Source organism: Otolemur garnettii, unplaced genomic scaffold (assembly GCF_000181295.1).
Source record: "Otolemur garnettii isolate 467f Iridium unplaced genomic scaffold, OtoGar3 scaffold00030, whole genome shotgun sequence".
Lineage (NCBI taxonomy): Eukaryota > Metazoa > Chordata > Mammalia > Primates > Galagidae > Otolemur > Otolemur garnettii.
In genome coordinates this window covers 10,374,587-10,396,620 of record NW_003852425.1, presented here as the reverse complement: position 1 = coordinate 10,396,620, position 22,034 = coordinate 10,374,587, and the positions used below count along the sequence as shown (strand labels likewise).

The 22,034-nt window shown below is 36.5% G+C and overlaps 1 protein-coding gene across 1 annotated transcript in view; it reads left to right on the top strand.

Annotated features, from left to right (window-relative positions):
* The window catches only part of FER (FER tyrosine kinase), a 328,727-nt gene that overhangs the window by 49,998 nt on the left and 256,695 nt on the right, over nt 1-22,034 (top strand). The window contains exon 6 of the mRNA XM_023512721.1: nt 19,357-19,540. Within this exon, the coding sequence (XP_023368489.1) occupies nt 19,357-19,540 (184 nt within the window). The remainder of the gene's footprint in view (nt 1-19,356; nt 19,541-22,034) is intronic.

Here is a 22,034-nt window from a genome sequence, read left to right as displayed (position 1 = left end):
TAACATTTTCAGCTATTTCTTTCCTTAGAGTTTCATAGTTCTCTTTATAGAGATCTTTCACATCCTTTGTTAGGTAAACTCCTAAATATTTCATCTGATTTTTATTAATCTTGATAGTTCTATAACACTGCATAAGAGAGCACTGAATAATTGCTACAAGGGGACCTAAAGGATTTGGTTTCTGCAAGTAAGATTATAACATTTTCAACAACTCATCAATATATAACTTTGTCTTATATGTGTTACTATATAGACACCTTATTCAATGTATGTTACTGATTAACATTGAATTCAAATCCAACAGTGCTATAACTCATGACTAAATGAAGCTTACCTAATACACATATTTTCTCCATAAGGCACAACACAGCCTTCTAATGAAAATTATTCTTTGTACATTTAGGGGCTACAAGTGTAGATTTCTTACATAGATATATAGCATAGTGATAAAATATCGGCTTTTAGTGTACCTGGCATGGGAATAGTGTGTATTAACCCCAACAGGTAATTTTTTATCTCTTACCCTCCCCTCACCGTCCTCACTTTTGGTGTCCAGTGTCTGTTACTCCACACAGTATCTACATCTGTACCTGCTGTTCATCTCTCCCTTTTGAGAACATGCAGTATTTAACTTTCTGATTCTTAGTTACTTCACTTAGGATGATGGTCTCCAGTTCCATCTATGTGGTTTTCAGAGCCATGATTTCTTGTGTTTTTTGGCTGAGTAGCATCCCAGGGTTTGTGTGCATGTGTGTCTTTCTGTGTGTGTCTCTCCCATTTTCTTTATCGTGTCATCTGTTGATTGATATGTAGGTTATTCCATGACTTGGCTATTGTGAATAGTGATGAGATAAACATATGTGGGCCGGTGTCTTTTTAATATAAGAATTTGTTTTCTTTTGGGTAGATACCTATTACCGGATTGCTGCATCAAGTGATATATCTGTTTTTAGCTCTTTGAGAAATCTCCATACTGTTTTCTATAAAGGTTGTACTGATTTACGTTCCCACTAATAATGTATAAATGTTTCCTTTTCTCCACATCCTTGCCAATATCTGTTATTTTTCAGCTTTTTAATAATAGCTATTCTGACCAGGGTAAGATGGTTTATGATTTTAATTTGGATTTCTCTTATGGTTAGTGATGTTGAACATATTTAGTATGTTTGTTGGCTGCTTGTATGTCTCTTTGAAAAAATGTTTGTTCATGTCCTGTGCCCACTTTTGGATTGGGTTATTTGTTTTATTTTTGTTGTGTTGTTTAAGTTCTTTGTAGATTATGGATATTAGCCCTTCACTGGATGCAAAGTTTATGAAGATTTTCTCCCATTCTGTTTATTCTGCCAATTATTATTTTACAGAGCTTTTTCATTTAAGTTCGATTTGTCGGTTTTCACTTTTGTTATGTTTGCTTTTGAAGTCTTAATCATGAACTCTTTCCCTAGCCCACTGTCCACAAAAGTTTTTCCTATGTTTTTATCTAGGACTTTTGTAGTTTCCAGTCTTACATTTAAATCTTTAATCCATCTTGAGTAAATTTTTGTATATGGTTATAGATATGGCCAGTTTCATTCTTCAGCATATGGCTTCCCAATTTTCTCAGCTGCATTTTTTGAAAAGGGTGTCCTGGCTGAGCGCAGTGGCTCATGCATGTAATCCTAGAACTCTGGGAGGCCAAGGTGGGTCAGTTCAGAGACTAGCCTGAGCAAGAGCAAAACCCTGTCTCAAAAAAAAAAAAAAAAAAAAAAAAAGCCAGACATTGTGTAGTCCCAGTTAATGGGAAGCTGAACCAAGAGGATCACTTGAGCTCAAGAGTTTAAGGTTGCTGTGAGTTGTGATGCATCGGCACTCAACCCCAGGGTGACTGAGTGAGAAACAGTCTCAAACAAACAAACAAAAAGAAAAAGAAAAGGAAGTTCTTTCCCCAGTGTATATTTTTGTCAATTTTGAAGATAAGTTATTTGCAGGTACGTGGCTTTATTTGTGGGTTTTTATATTCTGTTCCATTGTTTTATGTGTCTGTTTTTATACTGGGACCATGCTATTTTGGTTACCATAGGCTTCTGGTATAATATGAAGTCCGGGAAAGTGATGCCTCCAGATTTTATTCTTTTTTCTTAGGATTTCTTAGGCTATTCAGGCTCTGTCTTGGTTCCATATAAATTTTAGGATACGTTTTTCTAATTCTATGAAATATGGTGTTGGTATTGTGATTGCATTTACATCAATTCTGCAGATTGCTTTGGGCTGTCTGGTTATTTTAATGATATAGATTCTTCCAATTCATAAGCATGGGATGTTTTTCCATTTATGTCATCTATAATTTCTTTCACCATCATGGTGTAGTTTTCCTTGTAGAAATTTTTTACGTAAAGTTGATAAAATATAATAAATTTAAACATATTCTTGGATATTTAATTTTCCTTTGTAGTTGTTGTAAATGATATTGACTTCTTGATTTGGTTCTTGGCTTGACCATTATTGGTGTCTAGAAATGCTACTGGTTTTTGTATATTCATTTTGTGTTCTGAAATTTCATTGAATTCATTTATCAAATCTAGGAGTTTGGAGGAGTCTTTAGTGTATTTTAAGTATAAGATCAGGTCATCAGTAAACAGATAATTTGGCTTCCTCTTTTCCAGTTTGGATGCCTTTTATTTCCTTCTGTTTTCTAATTGTTCTAGATGGGACTTCCCATACCAAGTTGAAGGAGGGTGGAGAAAGTAGGAATCTTTGCATTGTTTTAGTTCACAGGGAACTTTTCTCTTTGAGTTCATGATGTTGCCTGACAGTTTGTAATACATGGCTTTTATAATTTTAAGGTATGTTCCTTCTATTCTGAGTATGTTGAGAATTTTTATCACAGAGTGACACATTATACTGGAAAAATATGGTAGATCTCTAATTCTTCAGTTCAGGGAGAGATTTGAGCCAGAACTGTAAATCTGAATGTTGTTATTTAGAACCATGAGATTTTACGACTTTCCCAATATCATGAAAGATACCAGTATCATGAAAGAAAAGAATAGTCATAAAACTGAGCCCAACATTAGGAAATTAGGGAAATAAGGAGTAAATTGTAAAGAACACCAAGATGAAAGGAAAACTAGTTGAATGTACTATTCTGGAAGAGAAATGAGGAAAATAGTTTTCAAGGAAGACTGAGTGATCAGTTAATTGAATACTGCTAAAATATAAGGACTAAGGTTTGGATCCAGTGAAGTGTATGTTATTGGTGACTTTGACGAAGCACTTTTAGAAGAATAGTGGAATAGTTTTAGTGGAATAGTGGGAAAACCCTTAAGAGGATGGATTTAAGAAAGCATGGGAGAAAAGAAACTGGAGGTGACTAGTATCAAAAAATCTTTTCAAAATTTCAGCAGTAAACAGAAGGAGAGAAATAGGGAAGTAACCAGAAGTGTGGGTATGGGAGGGTTTTTTTAAAACTTAAAATTTGGGAACTGTTACAATTGAGTGCTGATAAAGGTGCTCCCCTAGAGAAGGACAAGCAGGTGAGGCAGCAGAAGTGAAGGAAGAATTGCTGGAGAAATGTTCTCACGTGAGCGAGGATGAATCTACTGCTCAAATTGGTCTTAGCTAGGAAGAAGGGCAGTTTATTCATAATAATAATTTAAGAGAGAAGGCCAAATAGAGATTTAAATAACAGGTGAGACACACAGGTGAGAGCTTATGGAAGTTCATTTTAGATTACTTATTTTTTCTAACAGGATTTATGTGCTCCCTCTTCAGATTTACATGGTGCAAATTTACAATTACAAGGTGCAAATCATTAAGTGTAATATAAAAGGAAAAATTATTTTTCCACCCATTATTTAGTTTTCTCCTCCAGAAGCAGCCAATATTATCTATTTTTTGTAGGGATATTCTATGCATTTCATGTAGATTTTTAAATCACTTCATTAAGAGTATTCATTAACGTAGCAGATACTCATTTTTATCATAGTGCATTGCACATATTAGGAGTTTGAGATCAGTGATTTGGTGTCCATGCTGTTATGCGTTAATGGTGCTCTGTGCACTCACTCTTCTACAGCTGTACCCTAACGTGTTAATACCCGTTTGGCAAGACTCTTCTTTAATTTTCCTCTCAAGTATATTTTAGGAAGAGACTCTGTATATCCCTCATAGAACCTAGGACTCATGGATTGTGTCTAAATATTTAAAGGGTGAATGCCCTTAATTAAATGAGTGAGTTCTATAATTGATGAATGCTGTAAATATAGTTCTTCCACACACTTGACTAAGCTTCTAAAGTAGAGTTTTATTATTTTTTCATATTATTGCTTCTTTGTCCGTTAATATTGCTTACAGTGAACCATACTGGCTTGGAATCATACATATTAAAAGCAAGTTTTATTTTTTATACTGCCAAGTCACTATTTTGATATTTTAATAGCAAATCATTAAAGTTTTTCATGTCTTGGCTAAATAATGTCAGTTTTTCAGATATAATGAATAGTTAAATACTTAAAGTTTGATGAGATTTTGTAGATTTCTGTTAACTTTTAATTCTGACATTATTTCAGCCCTACAGAAGTGTGGAAAGAATAGTACAAAGAATTTCCCCAGTCATCGATATTTTCCAAATGTTCATATTTTACCATATTTGCTTTATGCTATTCTCTCTCTGTCTGTGGCACATGTGTATGCCATGTGTGCACATTTGTGTGTTCATATACTTTTATTCAGTTGGAATGCTTTTTAGTCTCCATTACACTGGATAAATTAATATGGCTAATAAAACATAGGTATTTTTGAAGGGTACAGGACAGTTATTTTGTAGAATATTCTTTTATTTGTTTTGTGCATATTGTGTGCAAAATAATTTATAAATATTATGTACAATAGAAATGATATTCTATTCTTCTTAGTCCATTATACCAGGTACATGATGTCAGTTTGTTCCATCATTGTATGTTAATTTTATTGTTTGGTTAAGGTGGTAGCTGTCTGATTTCTCTACAGTAAAGTTATGATTTCTTTCTTTCTTTTTTTTTTTTTTGAGACAGAGCCTCACTATGTCGCCCTGGGTAGAGTGCTGTGGTGTCACAGCTCACAGGAACCTCAAACTCTTAGGCTTAACTGATTCTCTTGCCTCAGCCTCCCAAGTAGCTGGGACTTTAGGCACCTGCCACAATGCCTGGCTATTTTTTGGTTATAGTTGTTGTTTGGCAGGCCCAGGCTGGATTTGAATCCACTAGCTCTGGTGTATGTGACTGACATCCTAACTGCTGAGCTACAGGTGCAGAACCAAGTTATGTTTTCATTTTCTTTTATTATTTAATAAATATCTTGTAGTATAAACTTTGGCACTACATAAATATGGTGTTTCTTCTCAAATTTCCACCCACTTGTTTTCACACCTATTAATTATTCTTTGGTAAATCATTGTTGTGATATTATGGCAATTGCAAAATGGTAAATGTCATTCTTTTTGCATTTATAAATTTGTTTTTAATGTAAGGAAGGGCTTTTTCCTCTCTTCCATTTATTGTTAAAGTGTATGTACTGGTTACTACATGCATATTAGTGTGTACTCCTAGATTCTTGTTTTTATTCATGTGTTTTAATTCTGTACTTTCCTTATATATTATCATGCTCAGAGCCAGTGGGAACCACTTCAGATTACCTCCCCTATCCTTTTGACATATTCCTGTCATTTGTTTAATACCTCTTAGTTTTGGCTCATCTTATACTTTTCCTACTCCAGGTTCCATTTCTCTAATAACTTTAGCTTCTTTTAGTGGAGGATTATATTTAGAAAATAATATCTAGGTCCTTTGTTCTAAATGGATAGAAGCAGGAAATAAGGAAACACACATACACAAAAATAAATGCACACACTTCTTTTAAATCTGTGTCTTGTTCTCTCTGTACTGATTTATCTATACTAAAACTAAAAGACTGATATTTCCAGTTGCAATCTAGCACCATAAACTTTCATCTTTTCCTATTTACATATTTGCAACTTGCTTCCCTGACAGTGAGAAATCTAGCTTCTGTTATTCACAATTTGTTTACTCATTTTTTTCAATATTAGAATACACAGAAAATAATTATAGCATTAACAACCCATGCATCTAAAAAGGAAACTTAGAAACTACAGTTTGGTATTTGTTTAAAGTTTTTTTTTTTTGGTTGTTAGTCTTCTGCTGTAATAATGTCCCATGTTCCAAAGTTGGTTTTATCAGTTCTTTCTTCTTTCCTCCTTTTAGTTATGCTATTCATAACCGGAAATACGGTTTGGTTCATTAGTTTATGTTATATCTCATTTTAAGTTTCTTTTCTCCTTTCTTGTCCTTGTTGATTTTGTTTGTTTATTTATTTCCATGTGAAACTTTAATGATTCTTAACGTCAGAAGTGTGCAAAATTATATACTTAGAGTATTCTATCTTTTTTATTTCTCTTTCTTTGTTACATAGAAACTACCATACGCCAATATTTTTTAAACTTTTTTATTGGACAATGTATATATCCTGAGAAATCATAAAATTCCACTTTGTATAATTGATAGCTTTCTTATTTTTTTATGGGTATATAGCACTTAATTGCAAAATTATTCAAGAATTCTGGCAGTATGAAAAATCAGAGCAGATATCTCTCTGAGGAGATTACAATGGAGATATAGCAGAAAATACTGTTCACAGAAAAATTGTTGAAATGTCAGAATTCAGAATATGGATGGAAAATAAGATGAATGGAATTGAGGAGACGGATAAAGAAAACCAAATTAATCCAAAAATTGTCTCAAGAAATTATGTGACATGAAAGAGAAAGTCATCAGAGATCTGGATGTAATTGGGAAAGTACTTTTCTATATACAGACATAAAGCTTACTTCTAATTTTTTCAACTATATACACTTCTACCCTAAATAACATAGTGTCTGTGCGTGTGTGGGTGTGTGTATGTGTATAAGCAACTGGAGGTATATCTATAACTATGTATCTATACCTGAGTCAGAGTCTCACTTTGTCACTCTTGGTAGAGTGCTGTGATGTCACAGCTCACAGCACCTTCAAACTGTTGGGCTCAAGTTATCCTTTTGCCTCAGTCTCCCAAGTAGCTGGGACTACAGGTGCCCACCACAATGCCTGGTTATTTTTTAGAGATGGGAGTCTCACTCTTGGTCACACTGATCTTGAAATCCTGAGCTCAGGCAATTCACCTGTCTTGGCCTCCCAGAGTGCTAGGATTACAGGCATGAGACACCATGCCCAGCGCGGTGGACTGTCTTAAATAGAAATTCCTACAATTGCAGTCACTGGGTTAAACGGTAAATATACATGTTATTTTGTTAGGTATTGCCAAATTTCCTTGTATAACCATACCAGTTTGCATTCTCACTGTAAGAGTGTGTGTTTTTCCACTTGACTGAAATATTTCTCAGTTTGGTAGATGAGCAATAGTATTTCAGCATAGTTCCAATTTGTATATTTTTTCTTTTTTTTTGAGACAGGATCTCACTATGTCACCCTTGGTAGAGTGCCGTGGTGCACAGCAACTTCTAACTCTCAGGTTTACGCAATTCTCTTGCCTAAGCCTCTCAAGTAGCTGGGCCTACAGGTACCCAACACAACACCTGGCTATTTTTTTTGGTTGTAGTTGTCATTGTTGTTTAGCTGGCCCAGGCCAGGTTTGAACCCAGCAGCCTTGGTGCATGTGGCTGGTGCCGTAATTACTTTGCTGTGGGTGCCGAGCCTGTATTTCTTTTATTATGAACGAAGGAGTGAGGTTGACCTTTTTTTTTTTTATATGTTTAAAGGCCATTTAAATATACATATATATAAATATATATTCCCCCCCCCCCAAAATATGGTGGCTCATGCTAGTCATCCCAGCCCTTTGGGACACTGAAGTGGAAGGATCATGTGAGGCAAGGAATTCAAGACCAGCCTGGGCAACATAGCATAATATTTACCTCTACAAAAAATAAAAAATTAGCCAGGCATGGTGGTATGTGCCTATAGTCCCAGCTACTCGGAGGCTGAGGCATGAGAATTACTTGAACTTTGGAGTTGGAGGTTGCGATGAGCTATGATGAAGGCACTATACCCCAGCCCTATCTCACTTCTGAAAATTTATGTTTAAGATATTTCTCCAGTCATATTCTCTCTCTCTCTTTTTCTCTGTATCACACACACACTCATACGACCGCAATCACATGCACAATGTTATTTAGAGTAGTAGTATGTATAACTGGAAAAATTAGAAAAAGTTTTATATCTGTATATAAGGAAGTGCTTGAATAATTTTATAGTGAAATTCTATGTAGCTGTTAAAAACAATAAGAAAACTTTCTATAGGCTAGAAATTTATGGAAATAGGCATCTTTGATATATAAATATATTTGATGAATTGTCTTTTGCCCATTTTTTCTTTTGACTTTTTAGTATTCTTAAAATGTTAAGAGTTCTTTATGTATTATAATTCATAGCTCTTTTTTTTTTTTTTTTTTTTTTTTTTTTTTAGAGACAGAGTCTTACTTTATCGCTCTCCATAGAGTGCCGTGGCAGTGTCACACAGCTCACAGCAACCTCCAGCTTCTGGGCTTAGATGATTCTCTTGCCTCAGCCTCTCGAGTAGCTGGGACTACAGGCGCTTGCCACAGTGCCCGGCTATTTTTTTGTTACGGTTTGGCCGGGGCCGGGTTTGAATCCGCCACCCTCGGTATATGGGGCTGGTACCCTACTCACCAAGCCACAGGCGCCGCCCTACAATTAATAGGTCTTTATCTGTTATGTATGGTGCAGATATTTCCTACTATTTGTCAGTTGTCTGGTGATTTCGTTTATGATTTTTTTTTTCTTGCAAATATTGATACTCTCTCAGGAGTGTCCAGCCTTTTTTCTTTTATGCCAAGCATTAGAGGAGTAAGAGTTGTCTTGGTCCACACAGTAAATACACAAACACTAGAGAAAGCTGATTAGCAAAAAGAGAGAAAAAAAAAAAAAGGTGCATGCGTACTTTTTGTGGTATCCAACACCACAGAATAGTAAAAAAGTCCTCACAAAATCAGTATGCAGCCGACAGGCCTCGGGTTGGACCCCCTGCTCCAGCTGTTGATGCTGCATTGAGCAATCAGCAGTTCTTTTTCTTTGTCCCAGGAATCTTGTATCTTCAGCCAGCATCCCTGAAACTGTGGCAGGCTTACTTGTCAGCTCGCAAGTGTGTTAAAATCTCCTACCCTTCTGGGTTTTTGATGAGGATTTATTTGCTTTTCAATTTCTTTTTGTTATCTGAAGGATTTTAAGTTTGTTCTTCCTTCTTTGTTCCTTTTCTCAGTTTCCAAGTCCCTTTTCTGTTGTTAGTACAGTGATCTACCACAATGCTTTTCCAGTATTTTCTCATATACAGTGGACTGCTTTTTTCCTAATCGTCGTTTTAGATCGGTCGTAGGGATGCTGTTATCTCTTTCTCTTGTCTCTTTATGGCATTTTTACCCCCCAGACCAGCCCTTGGTCTTCACAAAGGCTTTTAGTCAGAGTGTGAGAAATCATGGGCAGAAATTTGGTATTTATTTTTCTATTCATAGCCAATTTAAAATCGGACTTTCTCTGCCTGTTAGTTATGCTGAGGGTATAGATTTTGATTTTCTTTTTGTTCTTTGTTATATTTTTTGATGAGGTGGGAGATTCAGAATTATTCTGCTGCCAGTTATCCAGAATTCTCTCATTCACAGTTTTGTTACATTATAGAATATAGATTTGGACTTAGTATGCCATTCAACTTACAGGTTATTAAAAGTCTGTGGTTCAGTTGAATCTAGCAATTGCTATGTATTCAAGGAAATGATATTACATAGAATTGGAGAAGTTGGTCTTTGAAAGCATTGAATTTTTAAATAAAATATCATTTCAGTTCTCTGAACAGTTTGAAACCCATAATAAATGTTTAATAAATATTTCCTGATAAATGAAATTATCTTACTGCAGGAAATTTATTAAAGATGGCATGGCATGGCATGCCTGTGGTCCCAGCTGCTTGGGAGGCTGAGGCAGGAGAATTACTTGAGCCCAGGAGTTTGAGGTTGCTGTGAGCTGTGATGCCATGGCACTGCACTGAGGGTGACTAAGTGGGACTCTTTCTCCAAAAAAAGAAAAAGTGGCAATGTATGGATGTACTGATTGCATTTTTAATGCTTTACAAGAACATATGGCTCTCTGAATTTTGTGCTTAATTTAGCTTTTTGCTATTAACTGCATTTTGACAGTTTTCTGCCACTTAATCTCCATTACAACCAATGAATTAGAAGGGCAGATGATTTAATTTCCACATTTAAACATTAGAAATTATGATTTAGGTTATATACTTGCTTGGGGCTACACAGCTAACCTAAGGAGAAGCTGCGGCTGAAACTGACTTCTTCACATCTTTCCAGTGGATCAACACTGAGTGAAATAGGTCACTCATTTGTTGTTCACATGTGCCACGCTGGGATTTAACTTCCTTGTGAAAAACCGTATATGTGCATTTGGACTAAGGAGCTTACAGGTTAAGATGAATTAATTCCGGTCCTTTTTTAACATGGTATTCCTAGGATAGAAATTTTAGAGTAATAAGGTTACAATTTCTAAGTTAAGGAATAATGTTTGGAAAGAAAGGAAATGGTAGGATGTTTAGTTATCCAAATCAAAGCAGAGTCTACTTGTAAGCATTTTAATTTTGGAAAGTAATCATTTATTGTTGTGAGGCTTTCTACCGTAATATATAACAAATGGCAAACACTTTAGACGTTTATAATAAAAACTACTCGACTTTCTAGATTGGCTTAATGAGTAGCCTAGCCTGTCCCTTACAAATGTCAAACGCACAGCTAGCTTACAGTTTTACTAGCTTCATAATATTGTTTATGGCATGACATCTTGTTTACACATTGTTATCACAGTATTACAAAACATTAAACAGATTTATCAACAAGCGGTGGCAAAAGAATTATGATTCAATCTCTTCATGAATTTTATTATGTGGAGGAGGGAAAACTGTCTATATTCTTCCCTGTTAATTAAAGTAGGATAATTCCATGCCCTGCTTCAACGCCTCTCATTATTTTTTTAAAAAGCCCAGTATGCAGCAACAGAGATAAGACCTTCTGTCAACAAAAACTTATTCCCTCTGTGTATTTCATACTAATTTTAAACTGATATGTAGTCTTTTAAAAGTTAAAAAAGTCTACTAGTGACCTGACATATTCTGATCCAAATACATATGGCAAATCATGTTTGGTAGTATTTTGCAACACATTTGTTAAGTAAAAGGAATCTTAAAATTTTTTATTTGTAACATTGGCTTCACATAGTATTGACATGTATGGAATTTACTTATGCAGTCTCTATGGTATACTAAAGATTTATTTTAAAACAAATTAAGAGAAATAACAATAAAATAAACATGTTTTTCAAACTCTTTGCTCTTACCTGTAGGGGAAGAAGATTAAGTTAGGTAGGTGGATTGATTGATAATGTACATACATCAGTAAGCCTTATAACCAAATGCAAAAGTGTATGTAAGCTGTAGAGCATCTCCCAATACCTGTTAAATATAACCTCCAACTCAGTTTTAAACCTGAGGTAGTTTTGAAGAATTCATTATATGATTATCATCATCGTCATCATCATCATTATAATTATTATTTTAGTGCAATGGATTCTGCATTTTATGTTTTGAAAGGCATTCAATTTTTTCTGGATATTTTAATGACCACTGATAAGCTGTTGTAATTAGATTTTGGCTATAATAGTCTTCTTCAGGTTGTCATACATATGTCTAATAAAGAAAAAAGTATCTTGGAAATTCTTAACTTTTCTAATGTTATCTTGGATCATAAAGTCTTAGCAAGCTGAACATTGGATATTTAGTGAATCATTCTGCATCAGTTAGAAAGACAGATGGGTAGTGTGCAGTTTAAAAATCTGTGCAGACAGGAGGACAGATGGGTGGTTTAAATGGTTTAAATGTCTCTATGAAAATGTTTCTGTGGAGAGAGTGTCTTCTGAACTTGGACTAAAACATTTAAGGAATTAATTAGGAATAATAGAGTTCATGTAAAAAAGTAGTAATTTTAAAGAATGTGAGAAAATATGGAATCCAATGATTTGATTAGTTACACTTTTGAATTGACAATAAAAATTGACACATTAGAATGCAATACTTAAATACTCTTATGCTTGTTTTATTTTCTTACAGATATGTGGGCTGTAGAAATTACTTAGAATTAATTTATCAGAATAACTGTACATGACCTTTTGAACTGCTGTTGTCAGAACTTGTTCAATTTCATGTAACAGAAACTTAAACTAGCTTTAAAAATGATATAATTCTCTTGACTTTCTCATTTTGAGGCACAGGAACTAGATCTAGGTGGCACAAAAGGAAACAAATCTTCCAGCAGACTAGAGCGTCTCTGTGACCAACAAATTCTAGTGTTCCCAAGTACTAGAACCACCACTGACTCCTAGGGAGCGACACATAATTATTTTACATAATTCTTTAGCCACAGTCCATTAGTCCATTAGACCATAGTCCATTACCTAGCTCCTCACCTGTACAAATTTCACTGGGGCAAAAATTAAAAAAAAAAAAAGCAAAAACCCCTAACACCTTGAAATAGACCTCAAAATGGACTATTCCAGGGCTGGTCTTGCAACTGCTGTAGCAGGAATTAGTGAACTTGTACTCTCATTGAGGCATTAATGTGACTTAGCTTACAGTCAAAAGATGGGCTCTTACATGGTCAGGTGTGAACCTTGGATCTTGGTTGTCAGTTTTTTGCAGGAAGCTCCTACTGACTTGTGGGGAGAAAAAATGGTGGTCATTTTTAGAGGACACTGTGGGGTTGCCCATAGATATGTCAAATGCATATCATTCTTGAGAACTTCTAAGGAAATGTATTTTTGTAAGAAGTACATATATTAGCAGTATTCATGGATAAAAATGCTATTATATTATTTAATGGAGAAATATTATAGTAACTGAACATGTGGGAGGGTATGTTTTTGAAAATGTTAAGAATCATTCATGATGAATATTATTAAAGTGATTTATTAATTGATAAAATAATCCCAAGTGCCATATAACGTGAGTTAAGCTTTTTTTTTTTTTTTTGAGACAGAGCCTCAAGCTGTCCCCCTGGGTAGAGTGCCGTGGCATTACAGCTCACAGCAACCTCCAACTCCTGGGCTCAAGCGAGTCTCCTGCCTCCGCCTCCCAAGTAGCTGGGACCACAGGCGCCCGCCACAACGCCCGGCTATTTTTTTTTTTTTGGTTGCAGCCGTCATTGTTGTTTGGCGGGTCCGGGCTGGGGATTCGAACCCGCCACCTTAGGTGTACGTGGCTGGCGCCTTAGCCGGTTGAGCTATAGGCGCCGAGCCCAAGCTTTTTTTTTTATTGTTGGAGATTCATTGAGGGTACAAGAAACCAGGTTACACTGATTGCATTTGTTAGGTAAAGTCCCTCTTACAATTGTGCCTTGCCCCCAAAAGGTGTGTCACACACCAAGACCCCACACACCTCCCTCCTTCTCTCTCTCTCTGCTCTTCCTTTCCCCCAACCCCCTCCCTTCTTTTCTCTCTCCTCTCCCCCTCCCTCACCCCCACCATGTCATTAATTGTCATTAGTTGTCCTTATATCAAAATTGAGTACATAGGATTCATACTTCTCCATTCTTGTGATACTTTACTAAGAATAATGTGTTCCACTTCCATCCAGGTTAATACAAAGGCTGTAAAGTCTCCTTTTTTTAAATTGCTGAATAGTATTCCATGGTGTACATATACCACAGCTTGTTAATCCGTTCCTGGGTTGGGGGGCATTTAGGCTGTTTCCACATTTTGGCAATTTTAAATTGAGCTGCAATAAACAGTCCAGTGCAAGTGTCCTTATGATAAGAGGATTTTTCTCCTTCTGGGTAGATGCCAGTAATGAGATTTCAGGATCAAATGGGAAGTCTAGCTTGAGTTCTTTGAGGTTTCTCCATAATTCCTTCCAAAAAGGTTGTATTAGTTTGCAGTCCCATCAGCAGTGTAAAAGTGTTCCTTTCTCTCCACATCCGTCCAGGCATCTGCAGTTTTGAGATTTTGTGATGTGGGCCATTCTCCCTGGGGTTAGATAATGTCTCAGGGTGGTTTTGATTTGCATTTCTCTAATAATTAGGTTTGATGAGCATTTTTTCATATGTTTGCTAGCCATTCATCTATCTTCTTTAGAGAAGGTTGTATTCATCTCTCTTCCCCATTGATGTATGGGATTGTTGGCTTTTTTCATGTGGATTAATTTGAGTTCTCTGTAGATCCTAGTTATCAAGTTTTTGTCTGATTCAAAATATGCAAATATCCTTTCCCATTGTATAGGTTGTCTGTTTGCTTTGGTTGTTGTCTCCTTAGCTGTATAGAAGTTTTTCAGTTTAATGAAGTCCCGTTTGTTTATTTTTGTTGTTGTTGCAATTGCCACAACAGTCTTCTTCATGAACTTTTTCTCCCGTCTGATATTTTTCCAGTGTTTTTCCTGTGCTTTCCTTGAGAATTGTTATCATTTCATGCCTTAAATTTAAGTCCTTTATCCATCTTGAATTAATTTTTGTGAATGGAGAGAAGTGTGGGTCCAGTTTCAGTCTTTTACATGTGGATATCCAGTTCTCCCAGCACTATTTATTGAATTGGGAGTCTTTTCCCCAAGGTATGTTCTTGTTTGGTTATGGAAGATTAGGTAATTGTAAGATGTTAGTTTTATTTCCTGGTTTTCTATTTGATTCCAAATGTCTATGTCTCTATTTTTGTGCCAGTACCATGCAGTCTTGACCACTATGAGCTTGTAGTACAGCCTACAATCTGGTATGCTGATGCCCCCAGCTGTGCTTTTATTACTAAGAACTGCCTTAGCTATACGGGTATTTTTCTGGTTCCATACAAATGAAGAATCATTTTTTCCACATCTTCAAAGTATGATGTTGATATTTTAATAGGGATGGTATTGAATCAGTAGATTGCTTTGGGACGTATAGACATTTTAACAATGTTGATTCTTCCCAGCCATGAGTATGGTATGTTCTTCCATTTGTTAATATCCTCTGCTATTTCCTTTCTTAGGATTTCATAATTTTCTTTATAGAGGTCCTTCACTTCCTTTGTTAGGTATATTCCTGGTTACTTCATTTTCTTTGAAGCTATGGTGAAGGGAGTTGTATCCTTAATTAGCCTCTCATCTTGGCTGTTTTTGGTGTATACAAAGGCAACTGACTTGTGGATGCTGATTTTATATCCTGAGACATTATTGTATTTTTTGATGACTTCCAGGAGTCTTGTGGTTGAGTCTTCGGGGTTCTCTAAGTATAAGATCATATTGTCAGCAAAGAGGGAGAGTTTGACTTCCTCTGTTCCCATTTGGATGCCTTTATTTCCTTGTCTTGCCTAATTGTACTGGTTAGAACTTCCAGCACTGTGTAGAATAGTAATGGAAACAGAGGGCAACCTTGTCTGGTTCTAGTTCTAAGTGTAAAAGCTTTCAGTATTACTCCATTCAGTAAGATATTAGCTGTGGGTTTGTCATAGATAGCTTTGATCAGTTTAAGAAATGTGCCACATATGCCTATACTTTTCAGTATTCTAATTAGAACAGGATGCTGGATTTTATTGATTACTTTTTCTGCATCTATTGAGAGGATCATATGGTCTTTGATTTTGCTTCTGTTGATATGGTGAATAACATTTATGAATTTGCTTATGTTAAACCATCCTTGTATCCTTGGGATGAAACCTACTTAATCATGATGTATGACTTTTTTGATGATAAGCTGTAATCTATTGGCTAGGATTTTGTTGAGAATTTTTGTATCTATATTCACTAGTGAAATTGGTCTGAAGTTCTCCTTTTTAGTTGTGTCTTTTCCTGGTTTTGGTATCAGGGTGTTGTTTGCTTTGTAAAACATGTTGGGGAAGATTCCTTCCTCCTCAGTTTTTTGGAATAATTTCTGTAGTTTGGGAATAAGCTCTTCTTTGAAGATTTGACAGAATTCTGTTGTGAAGCCATCTGGACCAGGGCATTTTCTTTTTGGGAGATTTTTTATTGTTTCTTTGATCTCAGAGTTTGAAATTGGTCTGTTCGAGATATTTGTATCTTCCTAGTTAAGTATAGGGAGAGGGTATGATTCCAAATAATTGATTCATTTCCTTCACATTGTCAAATTTCTGGGCATAGAGGTTCTGGTAGTATTCACAGATAATCTCTTGTATCTTTGTGGCATCAGTTGTTGTTTCCCCTTTATCATTTCTGATTGAGGTTACTAGAAATTTTACTTTTTTATTTCTAGTTAGTCTGGCCAAGGTTTTATCTATTCTATTTGTTTTTTCAAAAAACCAACTCCTTGTTTTATTAATTTTCTGAATGATTCTTTTTTACAATGTCATTAATCTCTGATTTAATTTTGGATATTTCTTTTCTTCTGCTGGATTTTGGCTTGAACTGTTCTTCTTTTTCCAATTCCATAAGATGGCTTGTAAGCTTGTTGATGCTCTCTTTCTGTTTTTCGAATGTAGGCATGTAAAGTGATAAATTTTCCTCTGTCCCAGCTATATTCCCCTGTGGATCACATGCTACTTGAGGTAACAGAAACTGAGACTCAGTTCTGGGCAGCTGCAAGCAGTTAGGGCTCATACTGAGCTGTCATTCCAGCCTCTGCCTGCCCGCCTTTGTCTCAACTATGATTCCCTGATGGCAGGGTACCTCTTAGCCCCAGTAAAGTAGTCCTCTGGCTTAGCTCCATGCTGGGAGTCTGCTGGCTCTGTATGCACGTGTATTCTGGTCTCGGTGCTCTGTCCAGGCTGCTACTGCTTCAGGTCATTCCCTTTACTCACGTCCCAGATCCATCTGCCAGTGGCTGCCGCTGGAGAAGGTGCCTGGCTTCCTCTGGTTGCCCAGAGAGACAGGGTATGTCTGTCCGGAATAGCCCCAGGAGCTACTCTGCACCTTGGGGCACTGCCCCTGCTCCTGTATGGTTCCCTCTCAGCTGACCGTCCTCTCCTTACTCCTGTGCTGCACAATCAGCACAGACCAGCAAGAGCCCTTTTCCTGTCCATACCTCTCGAGAAAATGCCCAAGAGTCTGGACTCCATGGGGGACAGGCTTCCAGTCCTCCGGGTGAGAGTGGAGGGGAGTGCTGGGAGTTCAGAGTTACAAGTAGAGAATATATACAGTTTTATACAGTTTTATGCCTGGTAGGAGAGTGCCATGGCACCCTTGTAGGGGTAGAAGGTCCAGTTTTTAGAGGGTCTCTCCTATGGGATGGAATGGGAGGATGTTTGAACTCTCCTCTCTTGTTTGTATGGAGTTTACTGTGAGCCTTTCTCATGGGGGCGGGGACTCCTGTCCGCCTGGCGATGGATTTAGTACTTTTTGTTTGTATCCTTGGGGGTCGCGGCTCATCTCAGCAGGATTGATGTGCATTCTTCAGTTTTGTCTCTTGGCTCAGCTCCAAACCATGGCCTTACTTGCTAAACTTCTGTCTTGTATTTCTCCTTCTGGACGGGAGCCTCTGTGGAAAGCTGGCTGTAGTCTTCTATCTTGCCCTGCCTCTGGTTGTTTTCTTTCTGACTTTTTTCAGGTCAGAATTGAATTAATATACTTGCTTGCTCCTTTAGTGTTTGAACCTGTTTATAGTTAGCAATAAGAGGGGTCAGGAGAGATATTCTAGTAAAACAATTATTTTCTCATGTCTTTCTCTGGTTCAGGCTGGTCTCCAACCTGTGAACTCAGGTGATCAGCCTGCCTTATCTCCCAGAGTGCTGGGATCACAGGTGAACCACCGTGCCTGGCCTGAAGGGAACATTTTATGACTAACTTGGACAATGATCAATATCCACATGTGAGAAGCTAGGTAATGGTCTATAGTCTAATGGATTAATGGACTGTGGCTCAAGAATTATGTAAAATAATTATGTGTAGCTCCCTAGAAGTCACTGGTGGTTCTGGTACTTGGGAACACTAGAATTCGTTGGTCATAGAGATGCTCTAGTCTGCTGGAAGATTTGTTTCCTTCTATGCCACCTAGATATAGTTCTTGTGCCTCAGAAGGAGACAGGCAAGGCAGTTATACTCATTTGCTTGCCCTTCCTGGGCATGGTCTGAGAGTCTGAACTCTCCCCTCTCTGCAAAACCCTTCACTTAGTTTCTATGCTTTTTGCTCTAGGATAGAGAGATTCTCATGTGAGAAATACTCAGATTATTGCTGAGCCTAAGCAGAATAGCAGCAGAAGAGAGCATTAAAAATTCTCAACATAGGATCTATTTTTGGGGAGAGGATTCATTTGGGGGATTTATTTGGAAGGAGGGCATGAATTACTTAAATATTTTGAAAACTTTATTTCCTTAATCTAAACTGATGAGAAATATTTTGTTCCATTTGTATCAAAAGTTTAAGGTTCACTTAAAATTTTCATTTATTTAATACTCATTCATTTATGTTGGCAATCTGTAAATATTTTTGTAAGTGCCTTTAGTAAACGAACCACAAAAAGTTTTAATTTATAATATTATCACTAACTCCCAGACTTCTACCCTATGAAGTCTAAATTTCTCTGCCAGATTTTCAGTCACCTCACACTGCTCTGCTTATCTAGACGTATTTTCTTAACTTCCTCAGAACTTACTTTCTCCTTACACAAGCTTATCTGTTTGCTTGACTAGGTAGTGCTGTTTATTCTTTCCATGTAGTCACTTAAAATTCCATTTAATCACGCTCTAAGTCAAGGATTCTTTTTGCCAATTACTGAATTCCCAGTGTTTAGCACATTTCCTAGTAGTGTTCAGTTAATAATATTCACTGAATGGAAGGAAGGGATGAAAGGAGAAAGGAAAGGTCAGAGGGGAGAACCTCATCTAGTTTATCTTTCTTACGCTTTTCTAAACATGCCCTATCTTGTAATTTCTGTCTCTTCCACAGAGCCTCATCTGACTACCCCCATCTATAAAAAAGACCACAAAATTTAACATTAGTTACAAACTTTCTTATTTTCTTGGTTTTATAGTTTCAGGTGCACTGTTGTATCAGTTTGGTGTAAGCTCCTTGAAGATGAGCCGGATCACGTGTCTGTATTTTTTGTGTTGCGTATTGACCTTTCTTCTCATGAATATCCTGCATGCCTCCTTCATAGCAGCCTCTGTGCAGAGTACTGGCAGATCAGCAGTACTTTGCATAAACCTGAGCGCATGTGTTCAAAAAACTGTTGTTGATAATTCATAAAATGTGCAAAATGACATAAAATAGTGGTAGTCTAGTTAGAATGTAGTGAAGACAAAACTTTAAAAAATATATTGTTTGCTATCTTTGTTTAATGTTTTCTTCAGGGAAAGAAACTGAAAAGGCCAAGGAACGTTATGACAAAGCCACGATGAAACTTCACGTGCTGCATAACCAGTATGTGTTGGCGTTGAAAGGGGCACAGCTTCACCAGAGTCAGTATTACGATATCACTCTTCCTCTTCTTCTGGACTCCTTACAAAAGATGCAAGAAGAAATGATAAAGGCACTGTAAGATACATTTCCTAGTTATCTAAGATCCCTTCAGAAAATGATGTCAGTGTGTTTTCTCTCTTAGTTTAGGTTTTGCTTCATAAACTTTGCTGCTGACCCAGCCCAGTGCGGGTGTCGGACCTCGGCCCTTCTTGTTTCACTTCTGGTGTCCATCTGCTGCTCATCTCCTAAACCTTCTAGCTAGCCCCCCCCCCCCGCAATGCCCTTCTTTTGCATGTTTTTGTTTTGCTGAAAATTAAGATGAAAAATAATTCATTAATTGTATCAAGAAATAAATACCTGATTCCAGAGGGTACAGGATTTAAATCTTGATCAAAGATTTAAAGAAAGAATTTTTTGAAGGTTTATTTGCCAGCTTCTTGTTCTTTTTGTTCTGTATGAGATTAAAATCAACAGATGCTTATCAGCATTTTACTATATGCAGAGCACACTGCCTGGTGCTTTTGGAAATAGAAATGAACAGGCTACAATTCTTGCTTTCCAGAAGCTAACAGTGTACTTTAATCAATCAATCAAACGCACAAACATTGACCATCTACATGGATATAGGACAGTGGGAAAAGATGAACCACCCTTTGGTCAACTTCATCTCTTTATTAACTAGTTTAGTGTTTTCCAAATGACTAAATTCAATTTTCTTTCACTGAAAATGTGTATAGGGGGATTTTCAATGCTAGAGTTGAAACCTGTAGAAGGTTTAGGCCTGTGGAAGAGGGAATACAAATGGAGTAGAAGTGAAGGAGGGTTAGAGAGGAAGTAAGTGGTTGGTTATCTCTCGGGGGAGATGAAGTTCACAAACAAGTAGTAAATGACGAGAGAAGGAACATGGGCCAGTTCAGTGCAGGTTCTTATATCCTAGTTAACTTACCCGTGCTTACCTAAGTCAGCATGTGAGCTCCTTTAGTAATGTATTTTCAAACATAGCAGTAAATTGATGCCAAAGAAGATCGTGAACATTTTTCAGGTTATGATACAAGCGGAATCTTGAATATTAATAGGCATTAGAGTAACTATTAAAGATAAAATGTTAACTTCTAACAAAATATTCTTTTTATATAATGCAATGTAGTTTGCAAAGCACTTTCATAGGCACTTGCTCATTTGCTAACTCGTTCCTTATATTTTCGTGGAAAATTAGGAAGAGTAGATTGTGTCTGTGACAAATAAGCCAGTTTTGATCCGAAATCACAATGCAAAGAGGTGGCAGATCTGGGACTTTAAGCTAGATAGATCTTCTGATGAGCCTAGCACTCTTTCTTTGAGAAGCATGTAGGTTCAATTGTGTACCCCTAAAATCATGTGTACCCAGAATTTCAGAATATGACCTTTTTTGGAAGTAGAGTCTTTGAAGATATAATTAGTTTAGAATCTCAAGATGAAATCATTCAGGTTTAGGGTAGGCCCTAAAACCAATGAGTCCTTATGAGAAGAAGAGGAGACAGAGAGAGACAGAGAAGGCGGCCCTGAAGACAGAGGCAGAGACAGGAGTTAGGCTGCTGTGAGCCAAGGAGTACCTGGGCTGCCAAATGCTGGAGACTGTAATTGTATTAGAAATGTCTCTGTAAAATTTTCCAATTGTGTTGGACAACACATCTTCTATTTTATTAATTATTCAAAAGGAGAAATGTTAGAAAAACCTTTTAATAGTTGATCAGTTGTTACCCTGTTATTAAACTTGATAAAAAATGGCTTTTTTGTTTCCTTTGAAGGGTTCCTGGGTACCATAACATATTTGCTACAACTAGCTATCCTTGAGTTATATTATTCCATTTATATACAAATAATTGAGATCAGGGATAAGTAGGTTCCCAGTATTTCTCTTGGGTAGTAATGACTTCCAGAGCTTCTGAGAGTAGGAGACCATGTTTGTCTTTGTTGCCTTTCTGATTCTGCTGTACTGACTTTCCTCTCTTTTGTGTAAAGATAACTAGATAGTATATACCTGTGTGTGGGTAAGGCTGAGTTTTAGGTTATCCTTCATATTATCAGAAGATAAAACAAATGTTTTATGTCCAACTTGAATATATAATCTTTTCCGTGTTGATAAAGTAGTGAATTGTCTACTTAAAACATGTGATTCATAAATTTAGTTATTTGTCTCTACTTTAAATTATATATTATTGATTTATAAATATTTCCTTTTCTGCTTTCATTTTATGAATATATACATATATATATATATATTTTTTTTTTCCCTGAAGTTTTTGGCTGGGGCTGGGTTTGAACCCTCCACCTCTGGCATATGGGGCCAGTGCCCTACTCCTTTGAGCCACAGGTGCCTCCCTGAATCAATATATTTTGAAACTGTTTGCATGAATTTTCTTTTTTTTTTTTGACAATCTCTGCAATTTTATTATTAATTAATTTTCCTTATAGAATAACATATTAACATTGCAACACTTTAGAACATAGAAAAGAAAGGAGAAACTCTCTACAGCCTGATACTAACAGTGTTAACATCTTTGGGTTTTCTTTTTTTTTTTTTTTTTTT